At 37.7% G+C, this 16873-nt stretch overlaps 1 protein-coding gene across 3 annotated transcripts in view; it reads left to right on the top strand.

The window, feature by feature from the left end:
- The window catches only part of LOC131850025 (transducin-like enhancer protein 4), a 72914-nt gene extending 57709 nt beyond the window's left edge, over window positions 1-15205 (top strand). For 2 of the 3 annotated variants that reach the window (XM_059200173.1, XM_059200172.1), the window contains exons 8-16: window positions 5905-6006; window positions 7961-8082; window positions 9470-9763; window positions 10874-11120; window positions 11587-11766; window positions 12383-12543; window positions 13103-13185; window positions 13876-14075; window positions 14798-15205. In XM_059200173.1, coding sequence (XP_059056156.1) covers window positions 5905-6006; window positions 7961-8082; window positions 9470-9763; window positions 10874-11120; window positions 11587-11766; window positions 12383-12543; window positions 13103-13185; window positions 13876-14075; window positions 14798-14905 — 1497 coding nt within the window. In that variant the 3' untranslated portion in view covers window positions 14906-15205. The remainder of the gene's footprint in view (window positions 1-5904; window positions 6007-7960; window positions 8083-9469; window positions 9764-10873; window positions 11121-11586; window positions 11767-12382; window positions 12544-13102; window positions 13186-13875; window positions 14076-14797) is intronic. The other variant, XM_059200174.1, reaches the window with a different exon arrangement.
- Window positions 15206-16873: the final 1668 nt, after the last annotated feature.

The raw sequence follows: 16873 nt of genomic DNA, 5'->3' as shown, positions 1-16873 counted from the left end.
AGCAGGTTGTTAAGCAAAAAGTCACGCTTTAGTGAATGTGTAATTGAAATCGCTGCATGTAATTAGCAAGTAGGTGGGGTACGATAGCTCGCGGCTCGCTGCACGTCTTCATAATTTATCTCAATTAGTCGCCGCGGCTAATGAGCGGAAGAGAGGCGCCACGCGGCTGCTACTTTTACTTGCATTTCGCATGCACAATATTTTTAAATTTAAATACGTTACCATACATTGGGGAATGCACTCTCCCCGGTTACCTGACAAATACGAAGTCAAGTCTTGTGAATCGAAATTGTTGGAACATTTTTTTTAACAAAATATATTTAACTACCTTTCTGACTCATATTGAAGTGTATGAATAATATGTATAGAGCTTAATTAGTCGTAACGGATTACCACTTCGGTCGGCAGACGACAGCACGCTACATGCCGTATGCACCATACTACAGACTTGTCTTGACTCGCCGCGGCTGCATTCATTATGATCGTGTTTGCTATCACTACTAGCCTACCAAACCAAGTACACCTCGTATTCCCCGCACGCTCCTTCGCGCTTATCACACATTTACATATGCTTCGCCTGCTCACCGCCGTGTACCAGCATTGAAAATGTTTCATGAATAAATTTGTAATCCAATTTGGTCGTTAACTTTTGACTCTACAAACAACGCACCACACCGACATGACATTGTCCCGAATTTAAAAAAAGCAAACACTCTAAAAGCTAACATAAGTACAGTGGTGATCGAATCGAATATTCTTCGGTTCACTTAAAACGATTAATCATAAAAAGTACGCGGGTTGTAGCCCTTTTTCGAGTTTCCTCGTTACGGACTAAGACGAGAATCATTAGGAATTAAATTTCCCCTTTCATTAGTCCCTCAACCCTCGTATAATTCCGGACGCGGAGCAATAACAATATAAATCCCCCGTCGCGCCGAGTGGGGGATTACGGCTTGTCTCGACCCTAATTTAGGGCTGCCCCCGCCCCGGATTAACGAAGTGGCGGAATCCGCTAGGGTTGTCGCTGCGCATAAACTTGTTACGTGTTTAATGTTTTATTGACGGGTGGTGAGGGAGCTCTCATTTAAATAACCGTGCCGGCTGCGACCCCTTTCGTGCGTAACACGGTACTCGGGAAGCGAGAGATTCGCGACTTATATTTCGTGTCTAATGTTACATGTCATATCATAATGATAACATGGTAGTAAAAATGCGACGTATCGGAGCACCATTGTTCCCACCAGTACTAGTACCTACCACAATAGACTAACTTGTCCGCCCGAACCGCTGTAAACAAACTCATTAAAAGACATTCTCTAGGGAATATAGCTCATATTTTTTTTACATGGAAACCTAAATAATGTTTTAAGTATTATTTGTATAATTTCCTCGTCATTATCGAATAATCTTAATTTGTTTAACTTCTTTATATTTTTTATATAGTTTCATTGTTTTGAAGACATACGTAAAATATAATAAAAGATATATTCTTATTTTAGTTTTCATATACGTTTTTAACTATATATGGTCTATTTATTATATAAAGCTGCAATAGGATCTTGATATTTGTAATGTAGAGACAAATTTAAGGGCTAACCAAGCGACCGTTCTAAATTATTTTAGGGCTATCGTTAAAATGAATCGTTCGTTAAAGCGGAACGAATGGTTTATCCCCGGTATTAAGTCGTGGCGGGAGTGTCGACGCACATATTGCAGACGAAGGAATCCCTGTGCGGGATCGCGTCCCTCCGAACATCTCACCCTCTCTGATTTAAGCGAAGGGATCACAATTAAAGGGGCCAGCTTTGTCAACATGAGTGACTATGCGTCATGTGCCGAGATATTTTATTACCACAATAATGTAATACAGCTACGATTGAATGCAAATTGATGCCGAACACCTAATCTATGTTTCTAGAATTAATTCTCCGATGAAAGTCTCTCGTTATCACAGTAACTTATATTACGTTCGGTGCCAATTTTCCAAACGAGTTACCTCTCAGTACGGCGACGAAACTCGATTCGGGGTAATTTATTTAAGTAATTTTACAAAAGCGTGGCTTCGTACACCGTATTAAAATTTGCCTCGAGACCGCAAAGTAGACGCTAACACAAAATTAAAGTCGTCGACACTTAAGGGCTTCGTAGTTTCGAGGGGAGTTTCCGTGAAATTTCTCTCGGAATGTCGAAATGGCGGATGAGTTTCGCAAGTCAACTCAATTATCGTTTTAATTAAGGCGCCGTGCCACGTGACATTTGTTTGCGTGCGTGAAAGCGATCGTGCCCCGTTCCCCTCCGCCGCTCCCCCCGCACGTCGCGCCGTCACCCTTCGCGCCTGCTCCTGTTAATTGTGCTAATTACTCCTGTAATAGAGCAAGGGGCGGGGTGAGATTGCTTATCGACGGCTTCCACGGAATTTACTTTGTGTGATACATCTGCCCGAGTTCACTGTTAATTTGATGTAAATATACAGCTTAGTACAATTGAGTTATTAACATACACGTCTTAAAAATATAATATTGTTTCATATATTTAATTTTAATATAATTACAATCAGTGTTAAATCAAATATTCAATGGACAATAAGGTTGATGTATTTGTGATATCGTATTTTAAGATAATATCTTTTATTATAATAAAACATAAGTTTGTTCAAAAGATGGCTAACTTATTTAGCAGTGATCATATATTTTATAAAGTTGCTATTAACCCCTAACATTATGTAACTGATATTGAACTTGTGAGCAATCATATTGGGCAAGCTTCCAAATGTTTTCTTTAGTGTTCGGTTAAGTTCGCAAAGAGTCCTCATAACGCAAAATGGGATAATAGCGATGCCTTCTGGCACTACTTGAGACAAGACCGGATTGTCGATATAGTACTGAGAGTGCGCGGGGTGAGAGAGGCAGTCGGCGACACTGCGGGACAGCACGTCAGCTTGACAACGAGCACCAGGCAATTTGGCTATTTGGGGTCGGCCATAAACCGATAGCGAACGCAGTAAACGCAATCCTCCACTCGCGACTATAAACTTTACGAGTCACGTAAAAACGCGCTCGAAACGTCGACTCGCTACCATAAATTTATGCTAATGTATTCTTTATAGGAGTTTAATGTGTATTCAGAAATTCCTCCATTATTTATGTATACGAATGAACCGGTAAAGTTAATTTTAAAGTCGCACAGCGCCCCGCGGTTTACGCGCTCGTTGGCGATTAATTTTTTGTATCGCTTTTGTGGGCCGTGCTTCCGACGAACGCGGATTCTTGTTTCCGAATCTTTATCTTTTTTATTTAGGGACGGATATTCAGGTAGCGATAAGTTACACAACGCGTAACTTCTTTGCATGGAATGAGTTTCAGCGTGGATCAATTTTATCGCATCATCAAACGTACAAAGTTATAAATTGACAACGTAATGGGACTTAAAAATAAATGGTCCGCAATAAAACTTTTCGATGATAGTATCATAAAACGAAATCGTCTGGAGCAGGTAGTTTCGATAAAAGACGAAAATGTCGCGTGTAAATCACGTAACTTTTCAAAACTATTATGCCTGAAATATAGTCCGAACTCAATCCGTACATTTCCGAGCGGCGGGCGGTCTATTTATCTATTTCCCCCGCTTCCGCCCCCGAGCGTCCGGTTAACCGCCCCCTTCCGGTTAACCGGCAGGCGGCACGGCGCGCGCGGCTAAACGGCTCGTCGCGTGACCGCAGACAATAAGCCCGGGCGGCGTTAACAGCGCGCCTGTGTGTTGCCACTTTATATGTTACGTCACAGCAGCAGGCTAAAGCCCCTCCCCCCCTCACATCCTTGCCTCCCTTCCCGCCCGCCGCGACACATGTCGTGTGCGGCGACCTCCGCGAGGCGAGCCGAGGCGCACGGAGCACGGTAGCCGATAAGTCGTGTTGTCGGAGCTTGTAGCTGACTCGTACTTGTTTAGCGACCGAGTACCCAATACTCCCCGCCCGACCGACCTTTCCCCGACTCAATTGCCTTTTTCTTGAGGTCGACCCGCGTAATGGGATAAAGTAAAGATTAGCTCTGTTCGCTTTTCTGTTGAAAATGGAAAAGGTTGCGACTGCTCAATATAGTGTATTTCTATTCGGATACATATAACTGGATGGGTATTTGAGAGGTAATCCTCTTATGTTTATGTATACGAACATTGTGCTATAATATGGACGGAATAAATAAATAAAAGGGTTAAAGGTACGGAACAAGGAGTATTGTTAAGTATCTAGATAACTATTTTATTTTTGTTTTATTATAGTTTTATGTTTTTACTTCGGTTATTCAATACAGACTCAGTCATCAAAATAACGTTATCTTAAATGTCCAGATTGACAGATCTGACCGTGTATTGCAAAGTACTAGAATAGCTTTTATTACACCAAGCGTATAAACGTACCTACACCAACTCATCATTATCAGCAGCTGACCAAATTTTGAATCCATTAAATTAACGATTAACCACAAATACTACACTCCCGAGCGAATGACTCGTATAGGTATCATAAAATCCATCCAATCGAATCCGGCACGACACATTACGTATGGCACTGTGGGTCTCTCGAAATAGCACTTGAAATTCGATATTCAACTCGGCGGAGATCGAGTGATCGTAAAATTAGGCCTTCGAATACACAATCGACCCCCACTAGCACTTACCAACCTATACATGTTATACATATACGCCCGGCTGTGTGGACACCACTTTATGTTCCCTTCCACGCGACTTGCGCCAATAATAAAACTTTATTGGTTACATCTCGCCTATCAAATATCCAATAACACCGCCGCAATAAGCTGCGTCGTCCAGTTTATCTTACAGACTGTACACTCGTACCAATTTTATTATCTAATTTCTTCGTCGTAAAAATAAAAGCCTTTGTGCGTGACAATAGAACGTTCACACTCACTTGGATCATTAAATAAAACTTAATCTACACGACGTTAGGCGTATTATATCTCGGGCAGCAATAAATAGATGTGAATTTGAATCTATAATGTTATTGTCTTGGTCCGAAGCGGGCGGGCAGTAAGTCACAGCGGGCGGCGACAGGTCGGCGGAGTGGAGAGCAAATTAACAGCCGCTTGCCACTCGCTCCTAACTTAGTACCTCGTAAAATTAGGCCCCGTTACACCCACAAGCAGCGAGCCTTACCTACTACGATCCCCGAGGAGAAATAGAATCCAGCCGCTTCTCATTTAACAACAATTATGTTTTTAAGGAAACACGTAAAATTATATTGAAGAACTTGATAGGAATCAGAAATATCGATGTACGGTCCTGTAGATTTTATAGCATCTAGAATGTGATATCCGAGATATAAAAAGTCTACGCAATATACCCATATTGAATCGTTCGGGAAGCGAAAGCCTTTCCGCTCGGATGGCCACACTCACGGTTGCGTGCGTACACTTGAAATGGCATCTGTCTACACAACTCGCCGCAACCGTTCGACCGAATATTGATAATCCGAGCACTCGAATCCTACATTATGTATAGAAACGTCACATGAACTAAATCAGTGAGCGTGGTGATCGTTCGCCACGTATATGATTATTTCATTAGTCCGTATTTGCGCGCTCGTCCAAATGTTGCGGTTCCTACCCGCTCTCCCCAGTCCGACCCATACAGTTGCGAGGGGGCGATGACCACTCCCGAAGCTAATCATGCGGTCAGTTTGTTCTGCCTCAGCGTGTTTTGATATTGATATTGACTGTAGCACTCGCCTCGCTGCGTGCCGATTTATTTGCGACCAATGATCGATTGATTGCTATAGGTACGTAAGCGCGGTCGTAAATGTTTTGATTATGTTTACTAACTCGTATTTACTGAATCAACAAGACCAGTGCGGACGGTATGTTATAAATTAATTTTGCGTTGTTGTTGCAGAGGAATTCCATATCTCCGGGAGAGAGAGAAAAGTATAGGACGCGAAGTCCAGCAGAACCAGACCATAAGAAACTCAAGAAAGAAGAAAAGGATATGGGCCATGTAAGTTAAATTCGAATACTAATTACTGTGTAAAACCTTTGTTGTAACATCTGAATATAAAGTTATTCATTCATTGCCAATGCCGCGATCTTTTTTGCAGCCTAAACTGGGGCTTATTAGGGCAATTCCTTTAGACATTGTCAATTTTATAATAATATGTATTTTTTTTTTTTTTTTTCTCTCTCTCTATCTGCGATCAGCCCTTCCGGCTATAATCAGATTTTTTGAAGTTATTGGCTTTTTGAGATGAGGCCCCTCCAGTAAGGTGCCATCTCATTTACTTTCTTTAGATGTTGGCAAGGCGAGCTCTTTTTAATCTAGATGGACAGTTATTTATATCCAGTAGTTTTGAAGCTAACTGGTTCTTATGGCCGGCTAGTCTGTGTTTATATCTTCCACAGGCTTTCTGTATCTCTTCTTTTACAGTTGGAATTTCTAGATGTGTATGTACTTCAATGTTTTTTATGAACCAAGGAGCTCTGGCTATGGTTTTTAATGCCTTGTTTTGGAAGCGCTGAAGAATTTCTATGTTAGAGTGTGAAGCTGATCCCCATAGTTCCATTGCATATGTCCACACTGGTTTTATGATGCTCTTATAGATGAGGAGTTTGTTTTCCAGACTTAATTTAGACTGTCTACCTATCAGCCAGTACATGTCTTTAAGTTTTCTATCAGCTTGGTTTTTTTTGCTTTTATGTGGTCTTTCCAGGTAAGTCTTCTGTCCAGATGCATTCCGAGATATTTTACCACCGTTTGTTGTGGCAAAATAGTTCCATCTAAGGATACTGGTGTGCAATTTCCTCTTTTCAGTGAGAATGTGATATGGACCGACTTTGTGGTGCTCACTTGAATTCTCCACTTATTCAACCATTCTTTAATTCCATTCAGATGTTTCTGAAGCTCTGTAGATGCAATATGTGGGTCTTTATTACATGACAGCACTGCTGTGTCGTCTGCATATGTTGCTGTAACTATACCATTAGTAGTGGGAAGGTCAGCAGTATGTATTGTGTACAATACTGGGCCAAGGACAGAACCCTGTGGCACTCCGGCTTTTATTTCAAAATAATCTGATAGGTGATCTTCATACTTAACATGAAATATCCTATGTTGTATATAGGACTTTAAGAGCATATAAATGGTGTTCGGTAATGAGGTTTTTAATTTATAGAACAAGCCTTTGTGCCACACGCGGTCGAATGCCTGTTGTACATCCAAAAATACTCCTGAGCAGTATTTTTTGTTTTTCTGGGCTATTAGTGTCGTGAGGAGCCCCATTAGGGTCCCCATTTGCTGTATGAGCACATCAATTTTTTGTGATTGTTTAATTATGATTTGTTCTAACAAATTTGTTGACTGAGGTATTGCACTCTCTGTTTGGTTTACCCATTCTCCAGTATTTCTGGTTTTAGGTTTGGGGTTAGTGTTACTTCTTGGCATGTTTGGTGCCTCATAGTTATTTTCGGTTTTTCTTGCATAACTTTGTGCGCATAGTGGTGGAAAATCCTCCATTTGAAATACTGGTTGTATTCGATTTGAAGGGTTAGATACCGGCTTGTTCCTAGGTAATAACTTCCTATTATTGACTTGGTTGTATTTTCGTGCACGAATCTCCTTGTATACTTGGCAACCCTTATAGTTTGCAGGATGATCACCAAGACAGAGTGTGCATGTGGCCGGGGTGTTTCTGTCCCTTTTCGGGTATAATAATATGTATAATATATACTTAGTTATATAGAAAAATGTATCAGTCATTTAAGTTTTCTACTTTTTACTAATCAATTATTAAATTTGGATTATGTCAATATTATAAATTCGAAAGAGCGCCTGTTTATCTGTATGTTTGTTATCTTTTAACAGCTAGTCCTTTATCCTATATTATTATTCCCAGAAATACTCTCCCTGTGCATTCATTACGTATTAAGTTCTTAATCGGCATTTGAACACATTTCAGGAGTTGGTGGTAGACGATGCGAGTGAAGAACCTACGTCACCGCACAACGGGGCTCCTTCACCTAGAGAGAATGGACTCGATAAACTGCAACCTAAAAAGGAACATCCGCCACACAGCCCAAGGTAACAACCTCCTTATAATCAACATACGCCGCTTACTACTAGGTCCGGCCCACCTGGTCAGGTTGTTCCAATTACATTAAAAATATTTTGCTATTCTTTACTAGAGAATGAAGTGGAAGATCGCTTATGAGGATGAACTGTATTCATCGATACATCAATACAGAATAAGACGGCAGTAATATCGTATCGTTCAGGCGAGAGTTGGCGTTCAGCCGATTCATAAGTCCTTCCACGGTGCCATCTTCGAGGTGCCATCTGCACTCGCCCCCTATCGTCTGGTGAAGCTATAAAGTCCAGCTACGGCCAACAGCACTAGAGTAGTCAAAATAAAAAGATAGTAATAATGACAAGTTCTTACTAACCATTATAACAACGCCACAATTTTTAATCTGTTTGAACAACACAAGCTATTTATTTAAAATTCTTAAAACAATAATATCGCGGCAATTACCTTTATTTGAACAACTTCAACTAATAAAACTTTATGACCTTGCGTCGTATATAATTATGTATGTATAATATAATAAATCAATAAATTCTTACATGGTTCACCCTTGTACAAATATAACACAACGTAATAAGTATTTTATTATTAAGTAGGTAGAAGCCATTTTCAAACTTGACGGCAACTTTAAACTATCAATTGCGAAACCGTATCATTACAATAGCTGTATCATCTTAATTGAAGTCATAGATAAATATTAAAGGAGTACACGTATATAACACATTACTTTGAAGGTCAGCGTACGACACGAGACGTGCAGAAAGTTAATCCGCCCCCACACTAAATCAATTACAGTGTTCAGAGCCGCCGAGATTCAATGTAGTCCTATTAAAGACAATAAGATTAGACACGCCTCCGTAGATACCCGTTGATAATCTATTAACAACGACAAATTGCGTGCATATGCTTTTATTTTAACCCATTTATTTTTATTATTTATTAATCGGCTTCAAAATAAGAAACATTATGTAGGCGACTGTATTTTTTTGTGTAATAGGTTATGCGATATCTGCGCCAAGACAAAATGGGTTTTAACTTTTTGCATGCTGTAGTTTTATACGCAGTCCGGTCATAAAACTAAGCTGAAACCCAAAGTAATATTGATGCAATGTAAGAGAAAAATATTACGGTGACCCCAAATATTACGATACAGTGGTAGAGATGGAATATATATAATGATAGGAGCAGGAATGTGATAGAGTTTACTCCTGGCTACGTATAATTTAGTCAAGGTGACTTTTCTGTGGTTTAAATATACACTTCATTTATAAATCTCATGAATAATTTAAATTCAGTAGGTACTAAGTTATTTTAATGCTTAATTCAAACAGTACTTAGCAGTTACAGAAATAGTATGTTCAAAGACTATTAATGTTACTTCAGGTCGGGTACCTCTAGCAATGCGTCAACGCCGTCAGCGAAGAAATTGGACGAGAAACCGAGTACGCCAATCTCAAAACCGGTCACGCCGACGTCGGGGGCGAGCGGGGCTGGTGCGGCGGGGGCGCCCTTGAAGGCGGCAGTGAAGCCCCCATCGCTACAATACCCGTATTTAGGCAATGGAGCACATGACGCATATGGCCTGGCCGGGTACTCGGCGCGGGCAGCACTCGCGTATGAACCCTTACGGCCACCTATCGGGCCAGCGGCGCTGGCGCCTATACCTGGCGGTAAACCGTAAGTTCCGTTTTCCTAAATATTCTATTTTCAATTTATATGAAGATATTTAGATTATAAATATTGTTAGTGAAGGGACTGTATTTATTCTGGTAAAAGTCATCATGGAAAGACGGTTATTAGGTAGAAATAGTATAATTGTATGTATCGAAAGTAAAGCACACAATAGAAGAATAGTGAAAATATAATATTATTCTATGTAAAATAAAAGACAATAAAACACACAATATACGTAAAAAGGTGCGTCGTGCACAGATATCGTTATGAAATTAAATAGTCGAAATCAAAATAATTTATTACTGTAAATAATTTTGGATAACTTATGTACGTATAGATATTACCTATATTTATATTGTGATGATATAGAGTTTAAAGAATTTCAATAAAAAAACTACAGCTACAGCGGCTACTCGAGTAACTTTAAGGTATTCATAACAAAAGAAATATTTCTTATTAGTCTCATTGCAGTGCAGTAATTTCTACATTTACTATCTACTTGGTGATAACATACTTATTACTTCACACCGTCTATAACATATGCTAAAACCATACATACAACGCAAGACTCATAAAATTATATACGTAGGTGTTTAATTAAGATTATTAAAGTATAAAACGTTTGTACGCACATATTCTATTGCGTATCTTGTATTTACTTATATTTTACTGCTATAAATTTAAACAGCATAAAAACGCCCCTTTTTATAAATTCACTTGAATGTAGAACCACCCCTCGTGCTTTGCTGTTCCTGAGAACTTTGTTAAATAACTCCTCGTTTTTCATGTTTACTTTGTCAAAAGTTGCGAATTTTTTTCACTGCTTTCTGCTGAAGAACAGCTTGATTTATATTAAGTGTTCTGATTTGAAGAGAGTGATTTATGATAGTGAAAATACAGATAGACGGCTCACCGTCAGTTTTGAGAAATGTCTACACAGAGAGGAAGGCGGATATCGCAGTTTTTAAAGTCTAGTGCTGTTCATATTTATAGACAAATATTAACCTTTTCCAACTAGTGGGCCGCCTATTTTACCATTCAAGTAGTATACAAAAGTCTTCACAAGTTCCTTACCTATAGCCTGCGAGACTGACCATTCGTGAATTATTCCAGAGCATACTCATTCCACGTATCGGCCGAGGGTCAGATGCAACCGGTGCCGTTCCCTCCGGATGCGCTGATGGGTCCCGGCATCCCCCGGCACGCGCGGCAAGTCTCCGCCTTGGCACACGGCGAGGTGGTCTGCGCGGTCACTGTCTCCTCACCCACTAAGTACGTCTACACCGGCGGCAAGGGCTGCGTGAAGGTGTGGGACATCAGCCAACCCAGCAAAGCGCCAGTTAGCCAATTGGATTGTTTGGTGAGTGGGTAACTGTCTCCGGTTTATTCGAATTATAAATTTAGTTATCTTTTTATAATTAATTTGGTAATAAATATATTAGTACAGAATAGACAAACTAAAGGCTTGCTTACATCGTTTACCCCCAACCGTTGTCACCATGTAAAGATTTAAAAACATTCCCTATGCTAGACAACAACGGTTTTATAAAAGTAATCAAGGCCGCACACTAAAATCTAATAACAGATGTTTTTATTGGGTTATTCTATACAGAAATTTTCTAACTTAACGAATTTTACTATCTCTTTAAGATATTTTTAAGATTTAGACCTTAATATCAATAGCATAATGTCCTGATAATAACTTTTTGCCATTCCCAAATTTACAAGTTACAGTAGTTTGTGTAGTCTCATCTGTATAATTAAAATTAGCTGTTTATAGAGTAACCTATTACTTTTTTAAAGGAATTATTGTGTTTTAATTGCAGCAAAGGGACAATTACATTAGGTCCGTAAAGTTGTTGCCCGATGGTCGTACACTGATCGTGGGCGGGGAGGCGTCAAATCTATCAATATGGGACCTGGCGTCCCCGACGCCACGCATCAAAGCAGAGTTGACATCATCCGCGCCAGCTTGTTACGCGTTGGCCATTAGTCCAGACTCTAAGGTACATAATGTCTTGAATCTTCATCAATATATAATTAATATATCTATAGTATATCTATAATCAGGTCCAAGATGCTGACGTTTATACAGAAGCCTTGCCTTCCATAATTACAAAAATAAGAATATATTTATCATCATATAATTTTAAGTAGTATAAATAGTTTTAAAATATAAACGTGTTGGCAATTAGCTGTAAGTTTATATTGTGTTAATTAAATAAATAAATAATTAAAATCTATATATTAGACGGAGGAGTACGAAATTTCGCATACTTATAATTTATATAGAGACGGAGTGCAGAATGCTAGTATTTTTTATTATGGTAGAATTTCGACCACTGGGCAACCATTAATTTTATATATAATTATTTACGTGCCTATTACAACATTTATTATAGTCTATTACAGCTTTCGTTCTAAAAAAATGTACATACTATGAAAAATCTATGAAAACTGGAACTATGGAAAATATAAATAACATTGTTTATTACTCACTCCATTTATACCAACTGATTAAATTATAGTAAAAAACCTGCATGTTTATAGTTGTAAGACTTAAATAGTTCAATGAATTAAACTTTATAAACAAAAGTTCTAACAAATCGTACGTATCCGCAGGTGTGCTTTAGTTGTTGTTCAGACGGAAACATAGCCGTTTGGGACCTTCACAATCAGACGCTGGTGCGGCAGTTCCAAGGACACACCGACGGCGCCTCCTGCATCGATATCTCTGCTGACGGAACCAAGTTGTGGACGGGCGGCCTTGACAACACTGTGAGGTGAGTTACTACTTCAATCATTTGCAATTTATTCAAAATTTCAATTACAAAAACTTATGGGACCAATCGTCGCTTACATGCTGAGTCGGGATGAGATATATATACACACCTCCGTTGATCAAATATGGGTAATTGCGATAGGAAACGAAATTAAGAAATCCTGAGTCAAGTTACAGACCTCTAGCGGTGCATTGAACCGTGGTGTTGGGTTGGTGGGTTTCGAATGCGCTCTGAAGTCACCCATTGTCAAAACCAGCGGCCGAGATCTGAAAATAGTTCCGTAAATAAAAATGTGAACAGCATTACAGTACATGTGATATAGGGTGAAAACTTTCCAATCAGTGTTCTTTCTGGTTAATTGCTTATTGAATAGAGTCTGTCTTTCGTTTATCATTATGATTTCTATATAAAATATTTGACAGTTATTTGCAAAACGCAACAATAAAAAATCGAATATTGTATAGGCCCGGAAATGGTGTAACTGTTGCAAAACAACACATATAAAAACATAATTATGTCATTCAATGCCTAAATAAATTGTAATATTTTAAATTTACAGATCATGGGATTTAAGAGAAGGCAGACAATTACAGCAACACGACTTCAGTTCTCAAATATTCTCGCTGGGCTACTGTCCTACTGGTGAGTTCATATTTTTTTTCTATCATAAATCGCAGATACGTTGTTTTTATTTTATTAATCTTCTTGTAGTGCCCTCAAAGTAGTGAAAGTTACTTCTGACATCAAGAAACACTGTTCTTAATAGCGATATTAATTTTATAAATTAATAAAATTTATATTTTATATACCAAAACAATGTTTACCGAGTCATATAAAATCGATATAAAAATAAACTATACTAACTTCAGACTGGCTTACTAATTTTGAAACATAAATACTTATTTATATACCTCACCTCTACATCGTCAGAACTTTGAATAATGCATACAAGTTGAAATAATTTTGTACACGAATCACAATAATAAGACTGTACTGAAAACTTAGTTTTTGTAGTAATTCTCTCATTCATACATTCATAATTTAAAAGCGACGCTCTTGTCATGTGGAGCTCTTGCCACTTTCCACGATCTTCCATCATGCTCTTTAAACGTTGATACGACACCACTCCCATTTTGTTTAAGATGCTGTGCCTTGGTCTTCCTCTCCCCCTCTTTGCTTCTATTTTTCCTTCAATAATAATTTTCATAAAAGCACCGTGCCGTATCAAGTGTCCTAATATTTTTCCTCGTCTATTTTCTACTGTATTCAATATCTGCGTTTTTTCTTTTACCCTGTGTAACCCAAATAAAAACTAATAAACGCGTTTTGCAGGTGAGTGGCTAGCAGTGGGCATGGAGAACAGCAACGTAGAAGTGTTGCACGCGGTGAAGCCTGATAAGTACCAGTTGCACTTACACGAGTCGTGTGTGCTCTCACTCCGATTCGCCTCGTGTGGCAAGTGGTTCGTTTCCACGGGGAAGGACAATCTGCTCAACGCATGGCGTACGCCGTACGGCGCTAGTATATTCCAGGTAAGGTCATAAGCGAAAGTAATCTTTTTTCTCTTAGCACTGACTTTATGTTGGACATTAGGCTCTCCTAATTTTGCGGCGACAGAACAAACAAATAAAAAATGAAATCAGCTATAGAAGACAAAACACTTTCTAAATATAAAATTCTAGTCATAATATTTTCGATAACAACTCCCAGATACATATTTAACAAAGTTCCTATATTTTTTACTTAATTTAATTATTTTTTACCAATACCAATGTGTATAAAAAAAGTATTAATATAAATGGGGAACATTGGGAGATGTACCCGTTTCAAAGTCTCCAAAAATCTGTTGTCTCCTTTTTTATTCTTCTAAGTAAAAACGTTTTAACTGCAAAAAAACATCTTGGTTCATTCACGAATCCGTAGCTCCGCTCAGATAGTGTCACAAATACAAAAATAATGAAATTACTGTTATTGTAGAATTTTTGACATAATACTTCATGCTTTTAGCTCAAATGGTATTTTATGTAAAGTCATAAAATCGTGAACCGAATTATATACCCGAAAAGTGAAAAATAAATTTGACGTCATTTTTCTAATAAATTGTGATTTGGTTGTTTAATTTGTGACACTGACTGAGTTTAAGAATATTGTATTCTAATTGTAGTAATGCTGTGTTTTAATTTTAAATATTAAAATCATGTGTGTATTTGTTTTATGATACATAATTATTAATTATGACATTATTCCTTTACAGTCAAAAGAATCATCATCAGTACTCAGCTGCGACATTTCATCGGACGACAAATACATAGTGACAGGCTCCGGCGACAAGAAAGCCACAGTCTACGAAGTGATCTACTAGTGAAAACAAACAGACTAACAAACAAACGAACAAAATAGATCAAGTGACTCTGTTCTAGTGAGTGACGTTCCGCGAACGTAGAGTGGCAAGTGGTGATATAGTTTTAGTGTATGTATAGATAATATTATATTGGGAAGCCTGTATGTACTTATGCGACTTGTTTATATAGATTAGTGTGCGCGGTTTTATGTTTATTTGTTGAGCGCCCGTAGTGTATGTTGGCAGCAGATCTCAAAATGACGATTTCGTTTCAATATTGTTGTAAAATGCTCGTATTAAAGAAAAGATATGCGCAAACTATTTTGTATGTTTTAATTATTGACCTTACTTAACGCTATACTATTTATCATAGTACCTACACATACATTCTATACAGTCAATCTAAATTTTATTTACGACTCGTTCCTTCGTTGGTTTATTTTTTGATTATTGGTATATACTAGTTAGTTGTACCACAGATAATATAATATTACATAGTTGTACCAAATACACCAAAATACAGAAATGCCTGAGATCTTTAAACACCTGACTTAGGAGACATCTTCAAAAAAGATGTGTGACTTTAACATTTTTTAAGCTATTTATATAATGGATTACTGGTTCTTACCGTTTTGAAAAGAAAACCGAAAAGAGAGAGAAAGTTTAAGTTAAGCTCTGCCCAGAATTATCCTCCAAGTTCAACGCAGTCCTAAGTTACGTTACACAAATTTCAGTCAACCCGTTACCGCTGGTTGCATTTTAATACTTAATATTTCGTATATTAATACTAAAATTAAAATGAGATATTTCATCATTTTTGGAACGAGTTACACAATGTAATACGCTGTGGACCGTTACAACATTGAAACACGTTTATTCTTTCTCAAATTTATTTTTATTTACTCCACAAACTGATCCTACAGAACGAAATCCACTCTCTGTTTATCATTATTCTATAAGTTAAGATAAGACATTTTATTTCACTAGGAATGTGAAAATTTGCAGTTGTGTCTGGCTACTGAAATATTTGGAAATTATGTTTTAAGGTATTTCTAAATTGATCCCGTGACTGCACGCTTAATAAGAGAGATTACAGTCATTATTTTAATTTATCGACTTTCCTTCAAAAGTTCTTTAAGAATAGTCAATGTCAAACTCCTTCGTCACGCGGCAAAACCGTTGCTTAATACTTAGACTTAATCGTTAAAGATAACAAGATTAGCGGCCAAATCCGTTTCTAGACTGCTATTGTAATTATATTTCTTAAGTACAAGTCATATCCATAATCTGAAAATACCCTAATAATATAGATACTTATTGGATTCATCATTTCTTCATACTGCTGCTATAGAAGAAAATAGTTCAACTTTAGTGTTATATTAACATTACATTCTTATTTCTTCTGCTTCTTTAATGACATTACAATTAAAAAAAACTAATAATATATTCTACTAACTAGTATACTTTTTAAGTTAACAAATTAGTATCATAACACTAAAAAGAATCTTCAACATTCACAACTACATCGAGTAACATACATACTGAAATACACACCCTCCTACGTAGGTACTATAGTTTAACTATACTCAACACATTATAATATAGTACAGATGACATTAGAGATACAAACCATTTGCAGCAAATATAACTATAAATAATGTTTCAGATATTTACCTATTACTCAAAGTAGGAAAAATGCAAAATGAATATAAAAAATAACTTATTTGTTTTTATGTTACCTAACGCCACATTCGTGTTTAAAATAAGCATACTACAACATACAACATACGTCTCACTATTAAAATTAAAACTTAAGCCAATTATGAAGTTACATTGTCTTCAACAAAATTATAATAGGTTTCGGATGAGCTTCCTCCCGCGTACATTTAGATTGTGGAATGAACTACCTGCCGAGGTTTCTCGAGAAACTACTACTAGATATTTCAAGACAGGTATATTAAGGTTTCTTGATGGTCGATAACGCGCACG

This window comes from Achroia grisella, unplaced genomic scaffold (genome assembly GCF_030625045.1).
Source record: "Achroia grisella isolate CSIRO2021 unplaced genomic scaffold, CSIRO_AGI_Agris_v1 utg676, whole genome shotgun sequence".
NCBI lineage: Eukaryota > Metazoa > Arthropoda > Insecta > Lepidoptera > Pyralidae > Achroia > Achroia grisella.
The sequence above is the reverse complement of the archived record's forward strand: the minus strand, read 5'-3'. Positions and strand labels throughout refer to the sequence as shown.